The 27814-nt window shown below is 46.1% G+C and overlaps 1 protein-coding gene across 2 annotated transcripts in view; it reads left to right on the forward strand.

Annotated features, from left to right (window-relative positions):
* Positions 1–6737: 6737 nt before the first annotated feature.
* Positions 6738–27814, forward strand: part of MAMLD1 (mastermind like domain containing 1) — an 82386-nt gene continuing 61309 nt past the window's right edge. For both annotated transcript variants that reach the window (XM_067304190.1, XM_013946363.2), the window contains exon 1: positions 6738–6958. In XM_067304190.1, the coding sequence (XP_067160291.1) occupies positions 6905–6958 (54 nt within the window). In that variant the 5' untranslated portion in view covers positions 6738–6904. The remainder of the gene's footprint in view (positions 6959–27814) is intronic.

A 27814-nucleotide genomic window follows, 5' to 3' on the forward strand; every position in this document is an offset into this window, starting at 1 on the left:
CACACAAGCGCTGGCAATTCAAATACTACTCTTGGCCCTGATGAACAGCAAGTTGCTATCCCTGCTATCCTTTTGCACTTGCACGTTGCATAACTTGCTCGTGACAGATCTGTACCTAAAAGTAGTTAAATTCCAAGCTGTTCCTTGGGCTTCAGGAGAAGTCCCAGAAGTCTGAGGCTGTAACTGTCACACAATATGAAGATGCTCTGTGAAATCTTTTGAGTATTTTCCTCTGTGGGGGGAATGCAATTTCTCAGGACAGTGCTTTCTTATTAATTGCAACAACAAAATGTAAGATTCTGGAAGGATGCCGTAGTTGTGCAAGTTGTGCCAATACTGTACTGGGCATGCAAATGTAACTTGAAAGCTGGTATACGTTCCTGCACTGAAGGGATGTAGAGCTTTGTTTTTTGGCTCAAGAAATCTGACTCTAGTAGAGATGACACACTTTTTTATACAAGGCTGCAGCCTCTAGCAAATGGATGCATTTTCATATGACAGGATATGCGCAGTAGCCCTGGGAAACCAAGATTTGAAATCAATAATTTCTAGTAAATCACAAACTGACATTGGCAAGATCTTAGCCTGGCTGACTATCTGTGTCACTACAGATACTCTCCTTTAATAAACAGAACGTATGATGTTTCATGCATTGGTTCTGCATTTTCTTGGCAACTGCATGAAGTATCATTTCTATGCTTAATCCAAGGGATCTCTGACAAAGGGAAATGGGTAACATTTGTTTCTGTGGGTTTTATAGTTTTAAATCTCAGGGCCAATTCTGCCATCAGGTAGTTTATGAATATTCATGTAAATTGTTTTGAGTTGAAGAATATGTAGCTTTGCCATGTATCTGGCATGGAAAAGAATAGTTTGACATTCATGAAATAGAGAATGCTTTAAAAAGTAGTGTCAGCTTTAGTAAAGAGAAGACCGTTCTAGGGATGATAGGAAAATAAGAAGAAAAAGTACACATTTCCTGAAGGAAGGAAAATGATGGCATCCTGTCTTGTAAAAACAATTACTGCAGGTTTTAGATGCTTTAAGCAATTTGGAATCTCTTGTATCAGGTATGGGCCAGAATCTGTTGCCTTTCCTTTGACTTCTATAGGAGCTGAATCAGGTCCATAAGTCCCTGATCACTGCATGTGTCTATGAACTGTAGGATCTAGCAGTGAGAAAACAGTGAAGCTAGAATTATCACTAAGTCTTTTTTACATTATTACATCTTTTGAGTGATGCCTTACTTGTAGCCGGGTAGGTACAGGACCCATGGAGCATCCCATTGCACAGGCCTATTGCCAGATCGGAAACCTGGCAAATGGCGGCTGGCGCTGCTTGCTCCTGCTCCGAGACCCCTTCCATGGGCTGGAAGCTGCTCCTCTGCCCATTTGGCGGACGTAGCTCTACAGCAACAGACACGTGAGAATATAACACCGGGAGAAACGGCAGCTCCTGGGTAGAGACAGGCACGGCAAACATGGGCGCATTCAAATGATGCCTCTGCATTTGCATGTGCATTTTCAGCTGAGCATATCACAGCTTTTATCCTTCCTCGTAACTGAGGCTCCAGGTGAAATACGCAGCGGTCTTGGCGCTGCCACCCCGCTCCCCCAGCCGAAGAGCCCACGCAGCACAGGCCAGCGGGTGAGCTGTGCTCTGTGCACGTGCAGCAGCGGCCGCGTGGGGACCGCATGTCGTAAATCAGGAGAGAAGATGTTTTGTGCACAAGTCATACCTGGAGAAATACCATTGATTAGCAAATGTTTTCAGCGTATTGTTGTTGCTAACAACACAGCTATTAAATGTGATGCTACCATTCACTTGTATCATCTTCTATAGTTTTAATGGAAAATCTTACTAGTGGCAAGATTAGAATTGAGATGGCAGTAAGTCCTCTACAAAGACAGGTAAACCTGTTAATCATAATTCAGCCTTTCTATAGAATATTTTGGCTTTGAAGAAGATACGTAAGGGATTTGATATTCTTTCAGCACTGCTTCCTGAGCACGGTCCTGGTGGTGATCTGCACTCAGAGTTCTCTGTAACTTTGTATGGCCTGATTGCAAGTAGCTTTAAAGAGAGGTAAAATGTTGCTAAATCCTGCAGGTCAGATTTCACTCAAGTAAAAATGAAATTTCTGGATGAGGTAACAGAATTTGGTTTACACCAAAAGACTTTGAGTGGTGGTCTCAAGTTTGGGATCTCAGTGGGGCTGGGATTTTGCCTTGTAAAGCGAGCAAGACATGATCACAGCAGTGCTGATGCTGCAGATGTATCTGTGTGCTTACCTAAGCACTCAAGTCCCTTCAGTTCCTGAGAGAGTCATGCATAATGTTAAGCATGGCCTTAAGTGTATTTCTGAGCTATGCAAATAATCAATTTTTGTATTTAAAATATAAGTTCAAAGTAGATCCATTTGGAACAAGCATTTGGCAGCCAAGCAGTCATTAACAACCTGAATTTAACCTGTACTTCAGAAGAAGCTACACACTTTATGCTCTGCACCTTTTAATGAAAATATGAAGAAATTACTAATAGTGTCATTATCTCTTTTAACTCCTAAGCACAGAGATCCTGGTTAGATCTGTGACTGTTTTTCTGCACAGGAGGCAAGAGTGGCATTCACTTTGATTTATGTAATTCCTTAAATCAGTTCCTGCACCCATTGAAATGTTAGCATGTCAGTCCATCCTTTGATGATTTTACCTATGCCACTCTTCCATGGACATTCATGTAAATAATGACCTACTGAAGGAAGAGCTGACTTGATCAACGGTCTTCTTATTTCATGTCCAAATCAATGAAGGCCATTCTGAAACCCTTTAACTGCTCACAAATGAAAGCTTTTTCCTTGAAGCTTCCCATTTTTCTAAAAGTAATGTTTCTTTAAAAAATTAGAATCAATACATTAACAATTATATGTGCTTTTTTACATGACTTATAAAATTACTTAATGCAGCAAGCATTACTGAGGAAATTAAAATTGTTTATTGATGTGATTTATCTGTTTTTCAGATATTTCACATATACTTCTGTAGGGGAAAAAAGGACACCCAATTAAACACATTCAGAAATGACCTTAGGAGATGCTTTTTTTGCTCAACAAAAAATGTTACTGATGCTAATGGTATAATGGGTTTCAGAGATGGATTGAAATTCTGTATGCATTAGAAATCTCATCCCCAGTACATTAAAGTATACCATGAATGAAAAACACGTGAAGTACGAGTCCTCCAGGCTCTGAGCATCTGCCAAGTGCTAATTGTCCAGGCTCAGGAAGAAACTTCCAAACTCTAAACTTGCACCACTAAGTGCAATTTATCCTGCAGTTGTTCAGTAAAGGTTTCTTCTTATCTTCTGAAGCATCACCTACTGCCCGTTATCAGAGACAAGATATCGAATTAGGTGGATCACTGCTGTGATCTAGCAGAGGAAATGAAATACTGACTGGTCACATCAAAGGTTCATCTAGCCCAATATCTGTGTCCGAACGGGGCCTTTACTAGACACTTAGGAAAGGCCGTGCTTTGTACACAGGGCATGGACGGAGTCCTGCCCCGCTGCAGCCTGCCAGCTCTGGCGTGTAGCTGCTCAGAAGCTCCAGAAGCAGAGGTTGCAGCCAGGCTTTTGTGTTAAATAGCCACTGATGAATCTGCTCTCCCTGAGTGCTTTGAATCCCTTTTGAACCCACTTATTCTAAAATGTCCATCCATGGTAATGATCTCCATGGTTTACTTAAGTGCTTTTTGAAAATGGACATCACTGATATCAGAAAAAGCACTGGCTAGACGCACCTTTGATCTGATGCAGAATAGGAGTTCTTATGCTGACGTGCTATAATGCCACAGTTTCCTCTATTCCTTGAAAAATCCTTGAAATTGGCTTTGTGTGTTTTTTCTTTAATTTGCTATCAGAGGAATACATTCATCTTTTTTATACTCTTCCTTCTTTATGACCCTGTTTATGTTCAGCCTAATAATTACCTTTGCTCTGGGATGGAGTTATCCACATTTTACTTAACGCATGCTTAACACACTTTCACATGCTAAGGCCTTGCATTTTGGCTAGAGTAGGGACAAACTCTTGTTTTAACTTATGAAGACTCATGTATATCTGTTGCAGTTCATGTGATTTCACTCCCCAGGAGCTTTGCTTTGAATTTGAGCTCCCAAACAGATACAGATACACTCCAAGTGTATTTCAGCCAAAGCCATGGAGTTTTACCTGATTTGAGGTCAAGGAAGTACCAAGCATCATGTGATTTCCATCCATCTGGCCACTGAGATATTTGTGAATCTGTCAGTGTATCATCTCTGTGCTGCTCAGGTGCTGCTTCCTTTCAGTTGCCTGCTAGGACTTTCTCTGTCCTCACTAACTTCAGGGCCAGCCAGAGGCCAGCTGGGAGTCGGGTGGCTCTCCTGGGAGCATACAGCCCTAGCATTAAGGTTACCTCGACTCTCCGTGCTTAGCGTGCTTAGTTCACGCCAACCTGAAGGATGCGAGTCTTTTCTCTAGCCCTTGGCCAGCTTGCAGTGACACTGCCTCTTGCTCACACAGCTCCTCAGGCCTGTCCCTCGGCGACATTCACTTGGCGAGCATAATAGTGGGCATTTACCATAATATTGCAGTTTTACAGTTCTTAAATACTAGCTAAGAGGATGCCACTTAAACTATGGAGTACAGGACAAGGATTGCTTCTGTTTGGTTATTTCAAAAAGGATGCAGTTCAGTGCACTGCTTTCATCAGTTTGCTTTTTTTTTTTTAAAAAAAAAAATATATATAGATATAGTTCTAACCTCCTCTCTCAGACTCCAGCTTTGAGTCAGACACCTCCAGCAGAAAGGTGGGACCCCCATGCCCATGCGGGGCAGCCCCGAGGCCTCCATGCAGCTCTGCCCGCAGGTGCAGCTTAACCCCCGCACCAGGAACGCACATCCCCCCCAAGCTTGCTCACTTCAGCTGGCTCTTGCTCAGCACAGTGGCTATTTTAGATCCCCTACTGATGCCCCAGTGCTGTATTTGAGCCTCGGGACCTACGGCAGGGCTCTCGATCACACCTGGGCAGCCTGGCAAGCCGAGACATCGGGTGTTGATACACCTCCCTGGGGGCACTTGAATCCGTCAGGAGATCTGCCTCTGGAGTCTGCCAAATTCAGGGTGCGCACACCCACGTGGTTTATTGGTTTTGTGCATCTTTCTTCAATATACAAAGTATTACAGGACACTGAAGTAATTTTAAAAGATATATAAGGCAAAATCAGCAAAAAAACCCCACCTAAGTAACAGAGAATTTCCAGACAATCAAAACTAAAGTAACCCAAATACCACTCAGGTAAGTCAGGTGTAAAACTAGAGGTTTAAGCAAAGGTGAAAAAGAACTTTATTTATGAACTGATATTCCTGATATGTATGCACATGGGGTTGTTATGAAATGTGTAAGGCTGGTTTTGGTCTGAAAGTTTCCAAGTGCAAACGTGATAAAAGGAAAAGCTTTCCTCAGGGAAATGAGGAGAATCCCCAGTGAAATCCACCAAGGTTACATGTATTTAAATGCAAGCAGAAGATGACTGCTGTGTGGTAAACTTTCAGGGAAGTTAGGCCAGATTCTTGCTCCGCTTGTATCTATTTAGCCACAGAAATTAGGTTTTATTCAAATAACTTCATTTTCTTCTCAATTTTATACAGCATTATTTACTAATATTACAGTAGGATACTGTAATGTGCAGTATTTACAGTAGGAATGATAAAAATAGACATTTTATTAGAATTGGTGCTATGTATTCCATGCATCTGTTAGGTCAGTGAATTGGGATGGGGTTTCTAATGCCTCCAAGATATCAGGACAGGAGTGACAATCATATTGATTTAGGGGGGTAGTGAAATGAGATTATAGCAACAATTATTTACGGACCCAGCATGCTGCCCTAACTGCCTGCAGCTGGCTGTTCCCAGCCCTCCGTGCACAACCCCAGAGATCTGAACAGGTCTCGGCTTTCAGTTGATGGCCTGTCAAAATTAATATTCAGAGATTGCAGCTTGTTACAAGCACATTTATAGTCATATAAGAAGTGTGTGGTTTTATGGCAGCTTTCTATTCAGATTTGTATCTATCTTCATAAATACATGCACATAGCACAAAGGGAGAAAATGAACCAACTCTGCTGTTTCCTCCTTGGTAACCTGGCTTCACCTGTGTGAGGTGAGCTTAACCCTTTTGTGAGCCTTAGGAGCATTGAATATCCTATTGTAACGGCAGAAAGAGACAGGAAATTACGCTGCTCAGGATTAACTCGGATCTTTACACCTCATGCCTTGGGCTATCTTTTCAGTGATTTGTACACTTTGACTTGAAAAAAAAAATCCATTAATTGCCGGTATGTTTGTGAGCTACCTTACTTTTGTACTAAACTATACTGAAGCTCTAAAAGAAGGCTCTGTACCTGCTAAGCTCTTTGCATAAGATACTGCCCGCAGACTGCACGATCTTTGCCTTCACGCACAGAAAAAAAACATAAAAAAAAATCCTTGGATCTTTGAGGTTTCCAGTTTCTGAAGCGGAGAAGAAAGTGTTACTTCCCCTTTAAGCCCGAGCGGTTTGTGTGTGTGTGCGAGTGTGCATGTGTGTGCGTGTGTCTCCTCCTCTTTGAGTGACACAGCACTTAGATATGCCTATCAGTAACTTAAACCCCACAAACTCCACCTTCTAAGTGAGGAAGCTGTGGGCTGATGGAAATGTAGTGAGCAGATTGAGACAGACAGTGAATCATTAGCAAACTGCAACGCCAGGATGAACTTGTCTGGAACCTAAAAGGCGAAAACAATCTCAGAGGCTTTTGCTGCGCCGGGTTTTGCTAAATACAGCCAAAGTGGATCTAAAAGCTGGTTGATCCCCAGTCCAAGATGCTGCTGGTTTCCCAGCGGGTAGAAGCACCACGCATGGAGCCGCATATTCCAGTAAGTAGCATTTGAAATCGATACGGACCGGAAAAGTAGGAGTTGTTCTAAAAGGACTTAAGCAGCCGGCGAGCAGTTGCTCGCCCAGCCGCAGCCGGCTGCAGCCGCAGCCGCTCCGAGCCGGCACCGCAAAGTTTTCAGAGGCGGTTCAAGAAAGTAGCCACCTTGTGCCGGCTGCCTCCTGCTAGCTTGGGGGTGTAAAGGCTGCGTTGGGGATTAAAAAAAAAGAAGAAGAAAGCAGAAACTTGGTGTAAAGATTCAACCCTCCTTTCTCGTGAGGGCCGATGTCAGTGCAGGGAGAGGAGGGAGGCTGTCGCTGGCGGGGGGGATCCGTGGGCTTTAAAATGGTGGTGAGCAAGGTGCTGTGCGGGGCTGCGCCAGGGAGCGGGGCGAGGGCAGAGGCGGCGCCGGGCGCGGAGCGGAGCCGCCGGCGCGGCGCGTCCCCGGGTCGGCGCCTGCCGCGGGCGGCGGCGGCGGCGGTGCCGGCGGGGGCGGGCTCGCAGCCCGGCTCCCTCTGCCTCCCGCAGCCCGGCGGCGGCCGGGGGCGCCCCGGGGCGGGGGGGGGAGGGTGCATTGCCTCGCTGTTATTCCGGCGTGAAACGTGGGTCTGGAGACCCGTCCGGGAACGGAGCAGCTGCCGCCGGGTCCGAGCCCGGCGCGGGGCGCCGCCGCTGGCGCGTCGCTGCGGCCCCGGAGCCGCGGCTGGGGCCGGCGGCGAAGCCCGGGGCGAGCGAGGGGCTGCACCCGCCGCCGCCGGCACGCGTGGGGCAGGAGGGCTAGCGGTGGTTTCCCCCCCCCTCCCTTTTTTTTAATAACTCCTGGTATTTCTGTTGGCAGCGGCTTGCCTGGCTATTTTGGGAGTCTGAAGTGCACATTATATAGGCAGGATTTTGAACAAAAGGCTCAGCTGAGCCCCGAAGGAGCCTCTAGTTATTCCTGAAAAGAGTGTGGAGCAGCAAATTCAGCCTCCTTTCGGCGAGAGAGTGCGTGTGTGTCTCGCAACGGGAATAGCCCACAAGTGAGGGAGATGGTGCAAACGCGGCGTGTTCGCGACTCCCTCCGAGACTATACATGTATTTAAAATAAAATGCGTGCTGACTCACGATTTAAACTGTTCTGGTTTCTCATCCTGTGATTAAGACCGGGGCTCAGAGCAATTGCAGGGTAAACAAGCAGCTCGCTGACTCGGCCCCGCGCCCCCCTCCGAGCCGGGGGCTGCCCCGTCCGCCCCCGGTGCGCAGCGGCGCCCGGCCTGTTGCTCGCCCGGGGGGCGGCGGCGAGCGGGGCCGCGCCGGGCCGGCGGCTTTTGTGCGGGGGCTGCTGGCGGGGGCTGTAGCCAGGGGACCCGCAGGGCTCCCGGGGAGAGCGGCAGCTTCCTGGAAGAAAACGGGCTTTGCTTTCCTTTCAGCTCCCCCTTCCCGAACAATAAATTAAAGGGCGGCTTTTGTTTTCCGCGCTCCGGCAGCGGGAGGAGGGCACGGCAGCGGCTCTGCGCGGAGCCCGGCGCTCCGCAGCGCAGACCGACGGGCTGCGGGAGCAGCCGCGGACCCGCCACGCCGCGCGCGCCCGCTCCGCCGCTTCCTCCTCGCCGTCCGCAGACGCGCGGTCGCCTCGCACCTCCCCGCGGGGGCGGCGGGGGGCGGCCCCGGCCCGATGCAGCGCGCACGGCCGCTGCCCCGCGGCCGGGGCCGCCCAGCGGGGCGGAGCGGAGCGGGGCGCCGCGCTCCCCCGCGCCCGGCCGCCGCCGCGCAGCCCCCGCCGCCGCCGCCTCCCGCTTCCGCCCGCCGGGGCCGGAGCCCGGGGGGCCGCGCCGCGCCGCGCGGAGCCCGTGTCCCGCCTCTTACATAATCGCCGCGCTGCCCGCTGAGCCGCGTAATCCCCGCCAGCGCCGCCTGCCCCTGCGCGCCGCGGGCGCCCCCGCGCCTTGCGCGCCCCCGCTGCGGCGGCGCCGCGGGGACACGGAGCGGCCGGGAACCTGCCGGGCCGCGCAGCTGCCGCCCCCCGCGCGCCCCCGCGGGAACGCGCGTCTGTGCGCGGGGCTGCGCGTCCTCCGCTTCGCTCCGCTGCGCGCGAGGGGCGCCGGCTCCCGCGCAGGGCAGCGCAGGCGGAGCAGCCGCGGCGCGCCGGCGCCGGCGCTGCGCGCTCGCCCTCCTCCCTGCGCGCCGCCTCTTGGAAGGGAAGAGCCGTTTGGGAAGGATGCTGGCGGCGGGGGGCGGGGGGAGCGCGGCACAAGGAAATTCCATGTTAGGAAAGCATTAGCAAGGGTGACTTCTAATGTTTTCCTGCCACTGACGTTGACAGTGACACACATGTGTGGGTTGAAGTTGGAACGTCACCGAGTTTTTAAACTCAACCAGGAAATAGTCTGTTGCTCAGGGATAAAAAACAAATACTATATATTGTAAAGCAGGTAATATGCAGTCAACAGCCCTCAAAGTGCGTAAAAAGCTATATAATATTTAGATTTGAGCAGCTCAAATCTAATTTAGCTTTTTATTTTATGGGTTTTTTTCAGCTCGGGTTTTCAGTCTCTATTTTTAGTTCTTTCATCTAATACCTAAGAATCAGAAAGGCAAATATTGACAGGGCTTCACTTTTAGACCCTTGTAACTAAGTAGTTTCAACCTGCAAAGTCTCTTGGATTTTTTCACAGCCAAGGTAGTTGTTACTGGGTTGGGGGGTTAGTAATTACAGGCAACAGTTATATTTTTTTATTATTTTGTATGGCTTTTTCTTACACAGGCAGAAGTTTCATAAATACCCATGGATGCCAGTTATTTATTTTTTAACCAGTCTTGTTACTAATATTGTAATGTGGTAGCACTCAGAGATTCCAGGTGGGACTGGGGAGCTATAGTGCCGGCTGCTTTCTGAACATCCGGCAAGACTGACCAGAGGAGGTCCTCATCCCAGGTGACAGACCGGCAGAGCCACCTCGCTTAAATGGTCACCACCTGCCCAGATGCCACTGTGGAATGGGGTCGAGCTCGGGGCTGGCCTCGGCGAGTGAAACAAAAGTTGGGAAAGGGAGGTAGCAGAAAGGCACAGGTAACAGTGAGTGAAACCCCAGAGCTGTCCCGTGGGTTAAGTACAGTGCAACTCGCTGGTTCCCAGTCGTTTAATCAATACGTGTCCTATGTTACTTGCTACTCTGATGAAAGTTGCCTTAAAATAACTTTCATGACTACGTAACCATGGGAAAGTGAAGTAAATCATGCAAAAGCTGTGACAAATGGATTTATCCATACTGGGGGATGGAAGAGTAGAAGGTTGTCTGAGGCTTTTTAAATATGAAAAAAAGGCAGAATCCACAAGTCTTCATTGTTCCCTTGTGCTGGCTGTTTCTGAGCTGTCAGCATTTTTCAACATTTAGGAGAAGGTGACTATAAGTTACGATTCATTAGTAATTGGTATGGTCTCCAAATAGAGATGGCTAAATCAGTTTAAATGATGCTGGCGCTTCTCCAAGGAACCCTCTCTATATCTTACACATTTGCCACTCACTTCTTTAAGGAACAATTAATATTGTATACCGCTTTTTTTTTTTTCCCCTCTTCGGGAAGAGCAGTAGTGTAACTCATTATGAAGGCTTTCTACCTGATGTTCCAGTTTGACTTGCTATGTGGAAAGCAAAAAATATATATATATTTCAAACTGAAGGAAGCAGAAGACACACCAAGGCTTTGCGCTGGACTGTTTTATATCAATATTGATTTTTTTAAGGGGGTTTGTGTTATAAAGAGGGAGCTTTTATCCCCCTGAGCTCTTTGGCAATTATCTTCCTGCCATAAATGTTGATATGCACATAATGGATGTAACTAAAAAATCTCCTTATCCAAGCAGAAAAGGCCGACTGTTTGTTGGAGCAGATAGAGTGCTGAGAGTGTGAATAGACAAACCCATATGTCGCTGGTGAGAGAGATAAATGATGGACGAACAGGAGTTGGTTACTATGGATCAGCACAATAAACCAATTCCCGTCATACACCTCTCTTAATAATATACCAGTTTCAATGCCATTGACGGGTAACCTAGGTAGCACCAGTCAACTGTAAGTTTTTCAACTGTTCTTTTATACATCTCAAAGAACAGTTGGGACTGTTCTAATTTTTTCAGATGTTGAGCGCTAAAATTATGCAGAACTTCCTTCCTTGCCAGTAATTTTGAAGGGGAACTTTCAAACATTGCTGTAAAATGCCAAATGTATAAGCTACTGTTGTGTAGTTGTAGTGAGTTTTGCTTTGTTTAACCCGTAACAAGGGTGCACTCAAAAAGGCTAATGCTTAAAAAATATGTGAAGAAACTGTTTAGGTATCTAGCCCTGCCCTCATTAGTGTGGTTTCTGAGTGTATGGAATGCTGAAATGTACTGGAATATTGCTCTTTTTAAGTGAAAATAGCAAAAAAATCACAATACTGTTTAATTAAAAACCCTACAAAATAGGCAGTGTCCAATAACACAGTTTTGACTTTCTGTACCCCATTTCAGAGCTGCCAGCAGCTCAAGGGAAACTTTGCAAAACAGCCAGTGCTTGCATCATGCTCTTCCTCCCATGTTACTATTACTGCCAACACTTTGCACAGAAAATTGAAACCTTTGTCACTTAAAGGTTTCACTTTACGTCCCTCGCTTCTGCTGGATATTTTTCGTTGCGGTTTGCTACGAACTGGCCCATTAGCTCTCTTCCTAGAGAAGGTATATTGCAGGGTGACAGCCAGAGCAGGGCCCCTGGTTCTTGGGACACGGCTCCATTGTTTTCGAAGGCACCGGTTGTGCCAACGCAGAGCGATGCCATCAGAGCGGGGATAACTAGCAAATGAGCAGTGAAGAGTCTTTATTCCTCTTGGGAAGCCTCCTCACTGGTAACAAGTTGGGGCTTTTAATGAAAAAAAATGTATTACTGAGTAGTTCCTTTCCTCCAAGAGGAAAATATTTGTTTTGCGTGACTTTTCCGTGCAAGGCTGCAGTAGCTCTTTCTGGAGTGGTCTGCTCTGTTGTGCACCCGGGGTGAACTGAAGAGCGTTTGCTCGGCGGTGTAGCAGGAGTGTGTACCACTCGTTACCCTGCCGGGGGCCCCGTCTGGCATCCTTTTTCGTTTCATGGGAGATGAGACTCCGATTTGATCCTAGGATTAAGGGCTGAAGGATCAGGCCCTTGAGTGGGGAAGGGGGATTATTCCGCGCCCCCCACCGGCCACTGCTCCTCTTGCTGTCGGAGGGGATGCAGTGGAAGCAGAGCAAGGTGAAGGATATCGCCAGCGCAGGCTGGATTTTCGGGCGTGGGGGAAGCGCTGCGCCCGCAGGACGGAGCGGAGGAGAGCGTGGGGTGTTGCACCGCGGCCCCGCGGGACAGCGCCCGCGGCTCGCAGAGAGGTGCGGGGCTGCTCGGCTGTGCAACGAGCCATCGACAAGCCCGGCCCTGGTTAAAGAGCTGCTCGCAGGAGCCTGGGGGCTCCGGGCGCAGCCGGGGCGGGGGCCGGCCCCGGTGGTCCCTGGGGAGCCGGTGGCCGCGCTGGGGTGTCGTTCCTCGCCGAACCTCGGCCGAGGGGAGGCGTCGGGTTATGGCTTGTTGGAATCCGCTTCGCTTTCCCCTGCGAGGGACTTGGCAGTTTTATTGATAACGAAGTGTTACATAAGTCGCCCATCAGGCATGTCCTAATTTGTTAATAATTGATGATCTGGGTAGTACAGAAATACCAGCGCTGTTAACACACTCCCACGCAGATCTGCAATCTCAGCGAGCCCGCGCTTTGCTTTTGCTTTAATTGTGATATAGGTTTTGTGTAGTGGTTTTTTTCGTTTGTTTGGGTTTTTTGGGGGGGTTGGGGGATTTTACCTGGTGGTTTAGCGGCAGCTGCCTGTGGTACTCTCCCCGCCGGGCAGGGCCAGCTGGGGGCCCGGTGTGGTGCACGCGGGATATAGGTGACCTCCGCAGGCAGGGTGTTAACGGTGGTGGCGTTTCACCCCGCGTCAGGCAGTCCATGGAGTGGCATCGGCGCTAGCCCGGGGGGAAGGTGCTTTTTGCGCCTTGCACCTTCAGAGGTGGCACGTTCGCCGAGGGCGCAGAGGCTGCGCGGCGCCCGTGGCGCTCCTGCGCAAGGGTTTCTCAGCGCTGCGACCCCGGAGCGCTCTGGGGTTGAACAACCGCTCTTGGGTGAGTTGTCCCCTTCTGGTAGCAAGTCGTATTGGCTTGGTTTTAACAGCCGGCTCATTTTGCGGAGCCGTGGCTACGCAGGTCGGACCGACACGCACAAGACAGAAATGCTTGGTGGACAGCACCAAAGCCAGGTGGCCGTATCTTCTGTTTCGCGTTATTTTTCCTTCGCGATTCTGCGGAAGTTTCTGCTTCTCTAGAATCAAATGCTTCAGAACTTCTGGCAGGCTTGGAAGTTAAATTTCCCCTAGTTGGACCTAGCTACTGTTTTCAAAATAGCACAGCACTTTTACACCGCTGTGCAGAATGACATCTATTGCATAAAATCAGAAGCAGAAGGGCAACCTTCTGGTGATGTTGTGAAATAAAAGGCCGTGGCGCGCTTTTGTGAGCGTGCAGAGGTCGAGCAGCCGGCGGCTGGGCCGCTCCGCTGCGCGAAGGGCTGTCCTTAGGTGCGGGTCGTCAGTCCCGAGCGGGCCGTCGGCGCCTGCAGCGGCCATGGCGCCGAGCTCTCCGCCACGCTCGTGCCGCGGCCCGGGTGGCGGCGTCGGCCGCTGGCGGTCCGGCCGGGGCTTTGCAGCGTTGCCTTCTGGCGGGGCCGCGGCTGGGGCCGGGGCTGCGAGGCGCTTGCCGATCCGCCTGCTCTTTGTGCCGGCTTCGGAAAGACTGGCAAGCTTTCGCTGTGTTTTCCGAAGAGGGCCCAGCTTTGCTAGGCTGCCTGTCTGTCAGGGATTCATTTAACCTCTAATTACTACATTTTCTTCACAGTTTGCTGCACATGAGCGTGTTATAACAAAAGCACAAAGAAGTATGTCATTTTATTTAGCCACTACTCTGAAATTAATTTAGGGGGTATAGAGTCAGATCTGACACACTCGGTGTTAAAATAATTGTGCTGGCATTAGAATTAAAGTACATAATCTTGTTGTTTCCAGTGATACAACAGTACTAGTGTAAATAGTGTTGTTAACTTCTTAGTTGTAGCCACAGTAATGGAAATGATATCTAGTTACAGAGAAGTACTCAAATGATCATCTCAGCAGAAATTTCCCCAAAATAATGCATGGTTCCTGCTTGATACCCATCTACCATTTTGGGCTAGGATTAGGTGTCTATAAGTAGTTTGTTGTTTTGTGGGTTTTTTTTTTAAAAGGTCTTCCAAATTGCAATAAACAAGCTTTTAAGATGGCTTGAGTTTCTTCCAGCCTGGATAATGATTTCTGATTTTTTTTTTTTTTAACATACGGCATCTTGGGAACAATACAAAAGGCCATATGTCCTCTTCTGTCTGCTCGTGCTGACATCAGAAATACAGTATTTCACTTTGCATTGAGAGGAGTTTATAGTCCTGAAGGAAGGGAGTCTGGTTTTGTGATGAATCATGTTACGGGTTTCTTTTCAAGTTCTGTGCTCTGTAGTATTTACAATAAAGATTTTTTTCATTTGAATTGGGAAGGTTTGGATTGGGAAGTGCAGCTTATCTCCAGTTTTGTTGAATTTAATTAAAAGAACTGTTGTTACGTGATCTAGTAGCTATCTCCTTGTTCCACCCTCTGTCCATCACCTCTGAGCAGACTTTTTGAAATTACTTTGAAAATGTAATTTCTCACATAGGGCTAGATCTGAAAAACTGTTGGTTTATGTGTTGCTGATTTATTTCTAGTGGAAAGAGAAGATCAGTTGTTTATTTTTGGGTCATGCATTCAAATTACACAGTGTGGGCCCAACTCAGTAATCCTCTATCAGTAAAAACTGTAACTGCAGTTGATGGGAAACCTTCCCCAAAGATTCCCCAAGGTCAGACAGGACACAGTTACGGAGTCAAATCTTGTAGTCCCTTTCTCAGAAGGTGAATTAATGTGGCATCGTTATCTGGGCTTGTGACAACAGTGACACAGGATTGCCAAAAAGACTAATGGAAAGAGATGGATGATTGATTCTCTTTATAGTAGTGGAGCACGTTATTTCTCTGAATTCCCGAACTGCTACCAGTTACTGTAATTATTTACCCTAATAACTTTAATCTAGGAGTAAACTGAATATAAATTAAGGTCAAATGCTGTAAGGGACTGGATGGTTCAATGAATTGGCAGTAAGGTATGGAGACTCTTCTGCTGATGAGCAGTTACGTGTCGTGGCTGTTGGAGAGCTGGCGTGAAGTGAGCTGTAGGGTCCCATTCTGATTTTTAGTGGAAGTGAGTTTTCATATCACAATTTGGAAGTTTCCTAAGGCAGAAGCTAAGCCTGAATTATGCCTGCTCCAATTTCAAAACTGTCAGATTTTTTTCACAGAGTCTGAATATCTACAGCTCCACAGGCCTCCAGAGGTGGAGGCGATTTTTGGAGTAAATAGTTCCCAGCTTCTTACTTGTGCATTGTAAAACAGGAGTAATGGTGCTTTTTATTAAGGATGTTTAGTGTGGAGGTTAACTAGTTAAATATTTTGTAAAGCAAAAGTGCTTATTACTAACTGAGGTCTTTGGGGTCTTTTCACACGGTCAGAAATTATATTCAAAATAAAGCCAGCTGTATCTTATTCTAAGGCCCCTCAATATAAATGACAGTTTTATTTCTGTGTTTTGGCTATAATACTCTTGCCTAAAGCAAATGGATTTTTTCTTTTGGGGACATCACATCATAGTATCTTCCTTTTTGCTAAAAGTCTAGAATTTGATATAGGATGAAAGAAAAGATTTTTAAAGACAAAAATGGCACCTACTTTCAGGCATGTGTTTTAATATTTCATTCTCTGTCACAGATATTCATAGGTTAAGTTTTGGGCAAAGGTAAACAAATGAATCTTTTACAAAGACATTAGTCCTATACAGTTCCACTCAGACGGAAGGAACTGTGACCCTGTACAGTTGCATTAGTTTAAGAATAATTAGCAAACACTGACCAAATGTGGTAATCAGACTGGATGCTCAGTATAATTTCATTTTGGTCTGACTAGTTACTTTTAATCTTACTAGGATTTTCCCAATTCCAAGTTTATATACGGAATCATTTCTGAATTCTTCCACTATTTCACTAACCCTGTAGATTGTGTTCATTGTCAGGTACTTTTAAGGACTTCACTTTTCCTGTTCCTTTAACTTACTTATTTTCTTAATTAACTCTGTTGATTTAAGTAAAGTCACAGAGGGTGAAAAAAACCAAGTATATACAATACTGCAGTCAGAAATACAGGCAAAAGGTTTTGATCTCTGACTGCCAAATGGTGACTCATTAAAAAGGAATTTTTGTTCCTCCCTTTTCAAAGGGTTACTCACTATCAAGCAGTAAATATCTAGTTTTGATGCTACTGCATTGAAATGCCTGACATTGTTGGTGTAGTAAGTCCATACTCTGTAAGACTATTTGATCACAGGCTCCATGAAGATTTGTTTTGTTGTTTTTCTCTACTCAAAAAACCTGCTGGAATTTCTTTAAGCTTTAGCCTGTCAGTGTAAGTATAGTCTAAAATGAAATACATTTGCTTTTTAATAATGGAGGGCCCTTTCTGTACTTCAAGGGATGGTTCGTGCAAATTATTTTTGAACCACAGGGCCATGCAAGCACTATTTGTTTTCTAGTTTTGCATTGGTAACATTAAGCAAGGATGTTGGAGTTTCTGTAAATTAAAAAAATATATATTTTTGTCGTCCACCCCAAGGGCTGTGCGCTGAGCGTTTTGTAATATTTCATTGCATAAATTGTACTGAAGAGTCACTGTCAAAATCCAATCAAAGGAGTGCCCTTTTCCTCAATTTCCATATTATTCTTGACTCTCTGAGGCATCTGCTTTGTCTTCCTGTTCTTACCTATTCGACCCGTTGGAGGAAAGGGCACAAAGGGGTGTGTGAAATCCTCTGTCTCGTCCCCTGTTCTTATTCATGGGTTGGTTGGTTTGAACTTTACAGAGTGTTGGAAGGATATTTTCTTGGTTGCAGCAACGCTCGTGTTTGACTGGAAGCAGAAAGAGAGTGCGCGTGAGCTTTTCAGTCTTCATCGGGAGTGAATCTTGGTCCCTGATCCCAGAAGGTAGATCAGCCTTAATTTCAAGTGAAAGTCCTGCATCCTCAAATAACTTCTCATGTCAGTTAGAAATTCAATATTCTTTCAAGTTCGAGAGATATAGATGTGTAGAATCCCAAGTTGAGGGCAAGCGTGAAGCATGTGAGGGAAAATGTAGACATTTTTTCTGATGCCTCTCTCCCCTCCCCTGCAGGGCTCCTAAAGTCTGTCAGCTGTAATGGAGCGATTTGATTACTTTGTAGTGTTAAACTAAAAGAATAAATCTAAGTGCCTTGGGAATGGGGAACCAATCCAGCAATCAGAAGCAAACAAGTTAATAAACGTGAAGCACTTCCGCGCGGCGCTGCTGCAGAAATGCTTCTTGCAGAAAGGCTTGGGGGCAGCCATGGTCATTGGACCAGTCAATTAGTGTAAGTGTGTTCACTGTACACAACGCCATTAATTGGATGCTGTGGGGCGCTCTCAGCATTTTGAAGGAGAAGTGCATGTCTTCTGTTGGTTATAAATTATGAAAATCTTGCATGTCGCAGGCTGAGCCATTTACTGCATCCCACCTTGCTTCTCTGTCACTCTAACATCTGTGTTTTGTACCTGGAAAAAGCTTGACTTGGGCAGTCTTAACTGTCCTTTCTTTAAAATACTTCTGCCTGTACACATCTTCTACAACTCTTTTTTTTTTTTCCTCTTGATTGCTCTTCTCTCCCCTCATCCTACTCCCCAAATATCTAGCCAGATACAGAGCATTTGAACGACTCTCCACAGAGATGGTTTGAAATCCAAATTAGCCACTCTGAATAGTTTCTGATGCTCGCATGCCACGCTACATAGAGTCTGGAGACGTTTCTAAGGACGGCGTGCGTAGAAATGCTGTGAGCTACAGCAATACACAACGTCAAGTGCTGTAGCGTAGGAAACCCCCCAGTACTTGCCTGCATGGATCTGATTTTGGATGTTGTTACTTTGTGAAGCCAAGGCGTGAATTAATTATTGGAAGTCTTATGTAAGCCCGTAGCTTTAATTTTATCATATCTAAGAAAGGCAGCAATGGTGAACTACAGGGTGACTGATGCTGGCTGCCTGCCAGTCCTCCTTTTGGAGCATCTATATTGGTAACTACGTGTCTAATATTTCATAATTTAAAGTGGTCGCCCACTTTACAGCCTTCAGCCAATCCGTAGGCTGTCCCTCCGCTGGCGTTCACACTAGCAGCAGAAGCGGGTCTAGGCCTTCATACGAGGAGTGCGGGAAACGTGCTGCTGAATGCTTTGCCAGCTGCTCCCCGACACGTAGTGAAGCAGAGTGTCGCGCTTCGCATGGGTCTTGCGGCTCGATTCGCCGAGCTCACCCTGCTGTCGCGCGTTCGCCGTGCCTGCGGGCTTAGGTGGCATCTCTTTGCAGGGCAGACGTGCTCCCTAGTAGGGCAGGTTAAGCAGTAACAGCCAGCGGGCATTTCCCTTCTGAGGACGGCTCCGTGTCCGTAGTGCGTGTTGTTTGTCCGTATGCAGCGCTGGACACAAGCGAGGAGGCAAACTCCCTTTGCGTCCCTCAGCGCTTTCCCAGACAGCGCTTCTCTATCTCCGTTGTATTTCTTAAGTTTGTACCTCTTGTTTCCTTCTTGTACTCTTGCTTTCACACCTTTGTTGTCATTGCTCTGCTGGAGGAATTGGCCTCTTCTAGCAGATGTTCAGCAGTGCTCCGGGTCGCTGGCCCCGTGCTGCCCTGCGCAGAGGCAGGAAGGCTCTTACGGAGGGCCGGCACGGTGCAGGCTGCGCACCTTTCATTGCCCTGTGGTCCCTGGCATTTGGTGGTTTGCTTTATTTTATTAGGAGGATTTTTCTTTGGGCAAGCTCGGTGCTTGAGCAGCCCAGCTACTGAACAGCCGACCAAAGCATGCAACTGCTTTTTAGCGTGCAGCTGCAATACAGGCTGGCTGGTGTTGAGCCGGTGCTCACGCTGGGCCAAAAGTCAAGGTTTGTCTGCGCAGCTGTCCTAGCTGTGTAAATGCAGAAATAGGGAAGACAGCTTTCACCTAACTTACTGCCCACAGGATAGCTGTGGTTGCATGAGCAAAGTCTGACCTGCAAAACTTGATTAGAACAGTAAGTGAATAATGTGGCACGCGACCCACCTGGCGCAGCAGAAGTGCCCGGAGCAGCTGCTGGCCTTACCTGGGCCAGTGCCGGGGCTGTGCGCGGGGCCGTGGTGGCAGCACCAACTGTGGGGCCCCTGTGCCTCCGTGTGCCGTGCAGCTGGCTTCAGAGATCAAGGGAGCTGCTAATAAAACGTCTTCCTAAATCTCCTTAACAGAAATTTGGGGTCTAACACTGGCCTTAGATTCTGTCAACCTAAAGAGACAGTCGTGTCCTGTTCTACAGCTGGCGCTGAAGCATTGTGGCTTCTCCAAAGGAAGGAGATGTAATTCAGTGTATATAAAGGCAGAAAGGAAAGAAAAAGATTCTTTGGTTCTCTTTGAGAGCTTTTTTCACATGTAGAAAAAATGAGTCACTCTACATTTCATTACTGAATAGGAGCTGATTTACAAGTGTGCATGTGCTAAGATGAATGTATATGGATGAACTCTTATAGTTTCCTCCATGACCATGTTGTAAATGGGCTTCAGTCGGTTTGATGTAATTCATGCTGTGACACTGTGCTGTCTTTTGAAATGGGACCATCATCCTCCTTATGATCTCCTAAAGGCTGGAAGGCTGATTAACATGGGAATTCTTGATTAGCTTTAATTTGGCTAGTCCAGGAAAGTGTAGTTCCTGAATTACACAAAGAAAGACTCTTTAAACACAGATCCAAAGCCGTGTACTGGAGATCCTGTTGGTGGGTGTGGTGACTATGAATAATATTTACTTGATGCCTTTCATCTTCCAAGTACTTTACACCGAACAAGCATTTCATCTTCATAGAAGATGTATGAGTTAGGTGAAATAAGTTTCACTGTCTCTGTTTTACTAATGAAGGCAGGGAAACTAAGGCAAAGAGATTAAAGTAGCTTGCTTGTGGTTACAAAGAAAGCCAGTTCCAGAACTGTGTAATTTCTGATTTCTGTTTCTGTGTCCAGGCTAATGTCTCTTCCTTGTAAGAAGAAGCAGTGAGAGAGGTTTTTGAATAAGGAAATCATGACGAATTTAGTGAGGCAACTGAGCAGATGACTGCAGCGGCACCTGTGGCATTTACAGAGGTTTTTTGCTGAACTGATGCACGGTTTTCCTCCTCTGGTAGTGCAGTTTCTCATTCAGCCCTATGGCTGTATCACCAAAGATTTCTGGTGGAGTTTAAGAGCATCCATAGACCTTTCCTTAGGCTGATACAGTAGCTCAGTTCAACCACTGGTCCAGTTGGACCATTGGAGGCATAAGCATATGTAGAGATTTCTGAAGAGTAAAAGAATTTCTGCTGGAGTAAATGTGATGAGGTGCATAAATGGTTTCATTCAACCCAGTGACTCCTTGAGATGTTCTTTTGGAGATGGACTAGAATGTGCTTAAATGAGATTCTTGAATTTCAGACATGCAAGTGGTCTAATCATTACAGAAAAATCATTTGCTTACCTTTGACTTGGATAGGACTACTTGTAGAGCTCAAGTTAAGTATATGCTAAAGTACAGTGCTGAATCAGGGCCCTAGTTAACAGCAAAGGCTGCGTCACCCTGAACTGCAGGCTGGTGCAGCGTCTGTTGAGGGCCCAAAGGTAGTTTTTGGTTTTAGAGAACTTCCTATCAAGATGAGTCAGTGGACAAAGCTTAACATCTGAGAAAGTTCTTATCTGAGGAGGCATCTGAGCTTTTGAAATAGGAGCCTCCTTCGGTAGCCCGGTACGAGCGGTGCGCACCCTCGCTCGGCTTGCGTGGCATGCTGAGAGTCAGGGACAACCTCACCAGGGCAGGAGAGCCTTCCCAGCTGGGGCATCCCTCTGTGCTTGGGAGGGCCGGGGCTTTCCAGTCCTTCCAGTCCCACGCTAATGCTGAAACACAGGACTGCCCTTGCCTGAAGCTGGAGCCGGCTTGGGGATGGCAGCTGTAGAAGCCACTTTATTTAGTCTAGATTTGACTATAAATTCAGTCTCCTGTTTCAGGTGGAGTAACGATTTCTGCGCTGTGGTGAGGAATCGCTTGGTGACAGCAGGAAGGCAGGAGAGCAGAGCAATGCAGCCCTGCTCTCGCTGTAGGGCCACGGTTCAAAATGTTTAATTAGTTGTTTCGAAACGGTGGCTCTTCTCCTTTGAGAAAGGAATGATGTATCAGCAAAAGCTGGCCAAATTGATGTAGCAAATCAATTCTATGGTAATCCGTTTATTTAAACTTTGGTACTTAATTTTATAAGCTCTTCTCAAGTGTTCCTGTGCTCCCGTTCATTAGCCAGTATTCTTTTATGCTATTGCTTGGGGGTCTGTACTGCAGATAGCAAAATGGCCAGCACATGCCACTCTAGACTGCCTCTAAACGTAATTCAAGCAGGTCTGCAATAATAGTGCTAAAAGAAGAGCTATTTAGCAGCATTATTAATGGGCAAAGAGTTCAGGCAGAATTATGAAAAAGTAAATTTTTATTAAGAGTGGAGGAGCTAGAAGAATGGACTGATTGCCCTGAGTCCTCTGGGCCCTCGAGCAATCAATTTCCCTTTCTAGTATTCAGTTACTTGCTAATTGTATTGATTTTTATCAAATATGTGTACAAATCAATTTTATATTTTAGTGCTGTTAAAAGCTTCCTTCCGTCCTTGCAGGATTTCAGTGGTGCTCTGATCCTTCTCATTGTTGTCTTCCTTTATTTTTAATGCTTTTTATCCTGCTGCATATTTTCTTTAGATTGTGACTGTGTTTGGCTCTTTAACTGGGTAGGGATTTTACATGGGTGCTTGGGGTTGGAGCAAATAGACCTCCCTTGGACAAAAACTCTGCGAACACAGTGGAACTGTCTGCTTAAGTAAAAATTGCAGGAAAGGGATGTGTTGTGTCATAAAATGGGTGGATACAAATGACCGCGTCGTGTGACCCCCCGAAGAGCAGGAAGCGCTGCTAACCCAGGAGATGAATTGTGCTGCAGGAGGATTGTGACCAGAAGCAAAGAGTGGGATAATGCCGAACATGACGCCCTGTTGTTGAATAAACATGAAAATGAAGTCAGGGTGACAGAAATCAAACTCCTAAAATAATGCAGGCTGTTTTATCAGCACCGACTTCATCATTTCTGAAGACTGATTTGCTCATGCACTTAAAGTAAAGTGGTTGCCGGAGACGTCTCAAAGCCAAGTAAATGTATTGAGCTCTGAACAAAATAAAACAACGTTCTCCATTTGTGTTTGTTTATGCCCATGGCGGTTTAAATTGTTCCTGTCAAACTTACCTATTTTCTAAGATAGCGCCAGTTCTCGCTCTCTTTTTAATGTAAGTTACACAGTCTTGAGTTGAGGAGGATATCTCTGGCTTTCTGTGTAAGCCAGAGGAACTGACTCTCATAATTGAAATGTTTGCTGTATGTATGGCGCTGTCAGCTGCTGTGTGATCGACTTTGAACTTTTAATGGTGTGAGCAGCAGTCATGAGAGCAGGGAGAGGTAGAGCTCTGCTATTTCGCTTGCCGCCGACTTAATATTATACTGCACAGTTTATGATGCTGTTTTTTCTGCTCTTATTGGCAAGGCACTTAGAAAAATACCCCTATCCTCCTTCTTCAGGAGGGAAGAGTTGCACTAGCAAGTGTCCAGGTAGATAGGCATATCTGATAAAAATACACTTTTCATTAAAAAAATCTAATATAATGGCAGGAGCTTAAAGCTTATGATATTATACATCGATCACTTTTATTTTGCCTTTTTTTGTTCTCTTTCCTGGTTCCGCTGCTGGTTCTTTATCTTTTTGCAACGCCAGCTGAGCAATCCAGTCAAACCCTGCCTGTCTTGCCTGCTGCTCCCACAGGCAGCGGTGCTATGGCGTAAGAAGACATAGCCAGACCCTTCCACGCGCTGTGAAGTGTCTCGCCAGTTGAAATGGCACTGAGGTGCCGGGGGGTTGTTTTCCCCGGCGCGGCGAAACACGCAGCTGCGGCACCCGCCGCAGAACGGAGCAGGCACCGGTCCGCCGTTGGCCCGCGGCGCTGCTGTGCTGCCTGGCGCCGCAGCAGCTCTTCTTGCTCCTGGGCGTTTGGTAGTCTGCCACGCGGTGCAGGCACCTCCGCCGTAATCATCAGGCCACTATTTCAAAAGCAGGTTAAGAGCAACCAGCCTTATTGGCCTTTGATGTCTGCGCGCGGCGAGGCCGTAGCACGGTCCCCGCTGGCGCGCGGGTGGACGTACCCCGCTTGCACGGAGAGCGCGAGGGCTCGGCGGGAAGGGGCCGGCGCCAGCGTCGCCTCTGGCTTTGCGTAATCTTGCCAACTGCGAGCGCGTTTTTGTCATTAGGTTTATGCAGCACCTCCTGTACGAGCAATCGCAGGCTGGATGAGCTCTCCGAGGGGTCATTATAACCCCGGGAAGATAAATGTACCGGTTCTGCTGGAGGCTGTCCTCAGGCTGTTTGTTATGTGTCTCTAACACTGTCACTACATCACACACTTCCTCGATCGCCGCATTACCCTACGAGCCTGTCTAATGGGATCCTGCGCTGCTGATTCCAGCTTACCCTGACCTACTTCTTTCTTGTGTCCCAGCAAGCTGTCAGGAGCTATCAGAGCACTGGGAGCTGAAATAAACACTCACCGAGGGGAAAAGCAAGGCTGTCTCTAGTGAATTTAATTAGCTTTGTTTAACTGGCTTGTTTGCTTTGTAAATCACATCATTTTTAGTCAAAATTAAGGGATAAAAAAAAACCTGTAATTAAAATCAAATGATGCATGACCATATTAAAAGTCAAGGATTTTAAAAGTTCAGTACAAAAAGTCTTTGAGGTTGTAACACATTTGCAGTGGTCTGAATATTTTAAGGGGAAGAGGGATAAATTTGAGATGCTTTTGCTTTCGGGGCCTTCAGACAGGGGGCAGGCTATTATTATTGAGTCAATATCTTTACTTTTCCTTGAATTTGAAAAAAAAAAAACCAAAATACTGCTTTTCAAAATTGAGACTTGAATCTTTTCATCGAGTATTGTAAGCTTCCTGGATAAAATTTTTTAATCCAAATAAAGGCTTCTAATGCTTCGTTCTGTCCTATGGCCTTAGCGTTAGTATATTATCCATAGTTTGAATCCCCACTGTTATTGGAGGCCATGGTTAAAACACGGCTTCCCTTTGCACTTCTGTTGCAGTTCTGAGCGTTAGCACAGAAGTCATTGTAATTTTGGCTCTGCCAGACAAATGAAGCACTGACTTGGCAAGCCATCGCTGGGCTGAATTTGAAAGTGCTTATAGTGGTTTTATTGGACAATACGTTACATCTTTCAGGTGCTCTACTGTATTTCCATCTGTGGTGCATATTTCTTCTAACAATGAATGTTCTTGCTCTTGTCAGCATAGGGTCTAATCCTCTTGCTGTTGAAAATGATAAAAGTCCTATGAATTCCTAATATGTCTTATCAAATCTGGCTAAAATATAAAACATCTGACCCCAAATTCTGGTTCTTCTTCAGCAGAAATATGTTTCTTCCTTGCATCATGCATACATATTGATAGATCCTCCTGAATACGTGGTTTATAGAAATATCTCATGCTTGTGCTGAGCCTCAACATGAACAGAAAAGGATTAAGGAACCACTGAGAAAGAAATGGCTATGGATAACCTCACAATGTTAATGCAAGGGTAAAATGACTACCCAAGAGTATGAAAGGAATTCAAAATCTGTTTTACAAAGCAGCAGTCCGTCTTCCAAGCCTTCGAAAAGAATGCAATGTTGGTCAACCCATATACCCCACTGAGAATTATTTATGGTAATAATTTCATTGAGGAGCATAATGAGCAGCCTTGTTTACTTGATGACTTCTGAGTAACTCACCAACTCACTGATCACTGCAAGATTTCAGAGAAGGGGGGAGAAATGCTCTGTCCTCGGTGTGCGTGTCCTGGGCTCAACCAGGCTGTGCGTGGGACAGGGCACTTTGCGGGCTGTCAGGGATGGAAATTGCAGAGAATTCTTATCAAAAGAAACACACTGGGAGACTTTAATAGTTTTACAAAATCAAATCAAAACAAAAATAGCCAGGTGAGTAAGGTGAACCAGCACTAATCTGCTGTAGTCAGGTGCATTAAGTTTTCTGATTTACAGTAGTAGAGGATCAGACAAGGAAAGTTGGGACATCCCGGTTGAAGAATTTACATATCTTAAATGTCTCCACTGAATGGAGAGCAGAAAAAATTAAGTATTATAAGTTTAGAAACTTTGCTCACATTCTGCTGCTTTGCTGTATCCTCCTTCTTCCTTGGGGATTGAGATCTTAGGTATTTTGGGCATCTGCAGCTGAGATGTGTAGAGTGGGAGGAATAAAAGTACTTCTCCTAGGTCACCACTCCAGAGAAGGTGGATGAGGTGAATATAGTGGAGCTTTTACCATGGGCACGGAAGCAGACATGATAGATAATGGGTTCTTTATCCCGGGAGTGGGATAGACTTTCCTAATCTGATCCAGGGAGAACAGCAAGAAAAACTTTGTGATCTTAATACCCTAGCAGGAAGGTGAAGGGTAGAGCAGTGAGATAACTGTGGAGTTATGGCTAAATTCTCAGTTGTATCCATTATATGTTGGATGTGGCTTGCTGCAGCTGAGAACCGGCCTGGGGGAAAAAAAAGGAGAATTCTGCACTGTGGGAAAACGGGAATTTAGTGTGTTTAGCAACAAACGTGATTAATAGATATGTGCCTATCACCACTGCGATAGCGCTACAGTACCTCCATTCATCCGGTCTCGCTGCCGAGGGAGGGCAGCGCGGGAGCCCTCTTCGCTCTGAGGGCACGCTTTGCTCCGGGTGTAAATCTGGAGCGCTTCTGCCGAGCGGCGCCCATCCCTGCCTCTCCCGCTGCGCCCCGCCAGCGCCTGGCGTGTTTTGGGCGCCGCCGTAATCTCAATAACAAACACTTAATTCCGAGCTGCTCACACTTGGCTGAGGTTGGTTTGTTAAATGATGCTTTGCTTAGAGGACACGGAAAGGGGCAAACGTTCAGTAAGACTTGAGTCGTTTAACTTAAATCAACCTCCTCCTACCCACTATTGACATATCAAGAGAACCAATGAGGCATGTTTAATTACACATGCACTGAGTTTACAATTAGTCTGCAGACAGTGATTTTTTTCTTCTTCTGACGCAGCAAGGAAAGATTTGATCCTGCAAGAGGTCTTATTAGCTGTAATATGATAAGGTTGTTTTTTTTTTCATTTTAAATGTAAATGGAATGTTTTTATCTTCTAGGTCGAATGATTTAATCTGATGCTCTAATGTTACATGGTTTAGCAATCCTTCTGCTCCCCTTCTGCTGGTAATAAGTGACAGAAGTATGGCTTCTTGCTTGATAAATGGGTTAACAGTATTCACAAGGCAGGTAATAGAAATCCATATTAATAGGTGGAAATTGGCTCTTGATGCCAGGCAGGAGAGTCTAATGAAAGTATTATTGTTTTAGCTTCCAGCTCCTTTGGAAGCTGAAAGCTAAATGCCTATATTACATTCTTATTACCTATTTATCACACCATATAGCTGAGTGGATGTTTATTAAATTACATTTGTGTTTAATGCCTGTTTGTATACTTTTCACTGAACGTGTTCTCAAAGGAAATTTTCTGGCAGCATTTCAGAAATGCACACTGTTTTCCCATTCTCTTTTTATAAAGTAAAACCATTGTTGTCAGCTATCAATATACAATTGGTTTGGAAATTAAATTGTTTCCTGCAAAGCTGTAAGAACCAGCTAAACCTACTCTATTTAATTTAGGAAATAAATATTTAAAAATCTGAAAAATGCACTGTGTTCTTGTGTAGCATTGATTCTATTCTAGTCCTTAAAAATACCCAAGATCCCAAGCGTTGGGCTTACCTAGTTTCAGCTTTAATTTAGCATTAAATTGCTTCATCAGGGATTTTATATATGACCTTCTGTATCTTTGTGATTCTTTTGAGAATATTTAAAATAGTACTGAATACCATCAAAGATAAGAAATTAGGAGCCTGTTTATCATCTCCCTACTTATGGTGTTTCTCCAGTTTTGCATCCATATTTTCTCCTTAAGCAGCACTTGCAAGCCATTCTATCTAGATTTTAAAAAAAATCAAAGCAGCACCGCACAAATGTTCCCACGCATCTCACACCTGCGAGTGGCCGGATCTCAGGGGCTTCAGCAAGTTCTGGGAGGAAGAAGAGGAAGAGGGGCAGCCTGCTTGCCCTTTCCTCCCCCAGCCCTAGCCCAGCGCGCGGTCCCTGCCGGGCGCTGTACCCGCGCAGCCCGGAGGGGAGACGTCGCGCCAGGGCTCCCGTTGCGTCTCTAATGCCTCCCCACGACACCGCGTCCTTTCGGAGCCAGCGTCCCCCAGGAAGGGCCAAGGCTTTTTGACTTCGATAGAGCTTGTCTGCTTAAATTTAAGTTCAGTGGAATATTGAATCAATCCGACAATATACTCCGTTAAATATTGTCATTTGAACCATGTTTACTTGCTTATATTAGAAAAAAAAAAATCCAGAGCTGCTACTTATGTTTCAGCTCTCTGCTATGCAGATAATAATACAAATACTATCAGTTCTGTAGTGACCAGGTTAATC

The sequence above is a fragment of the Apteryx mantelli genome, chromosome 13 (assembly GCF_036417845.1).
Source record: "Apteryx mantelli isolate bAptMan1 chromosome 13, bAptMan1.hap1, whole genome shotgun sequence".
NCBI classification, from domain to species: domain Eukaryota; kingdom Metazoa; phylum Chordata; class Aves; order Apterygiformes; family Apterygidae; genus Apteryx; species Apteryx mantelli.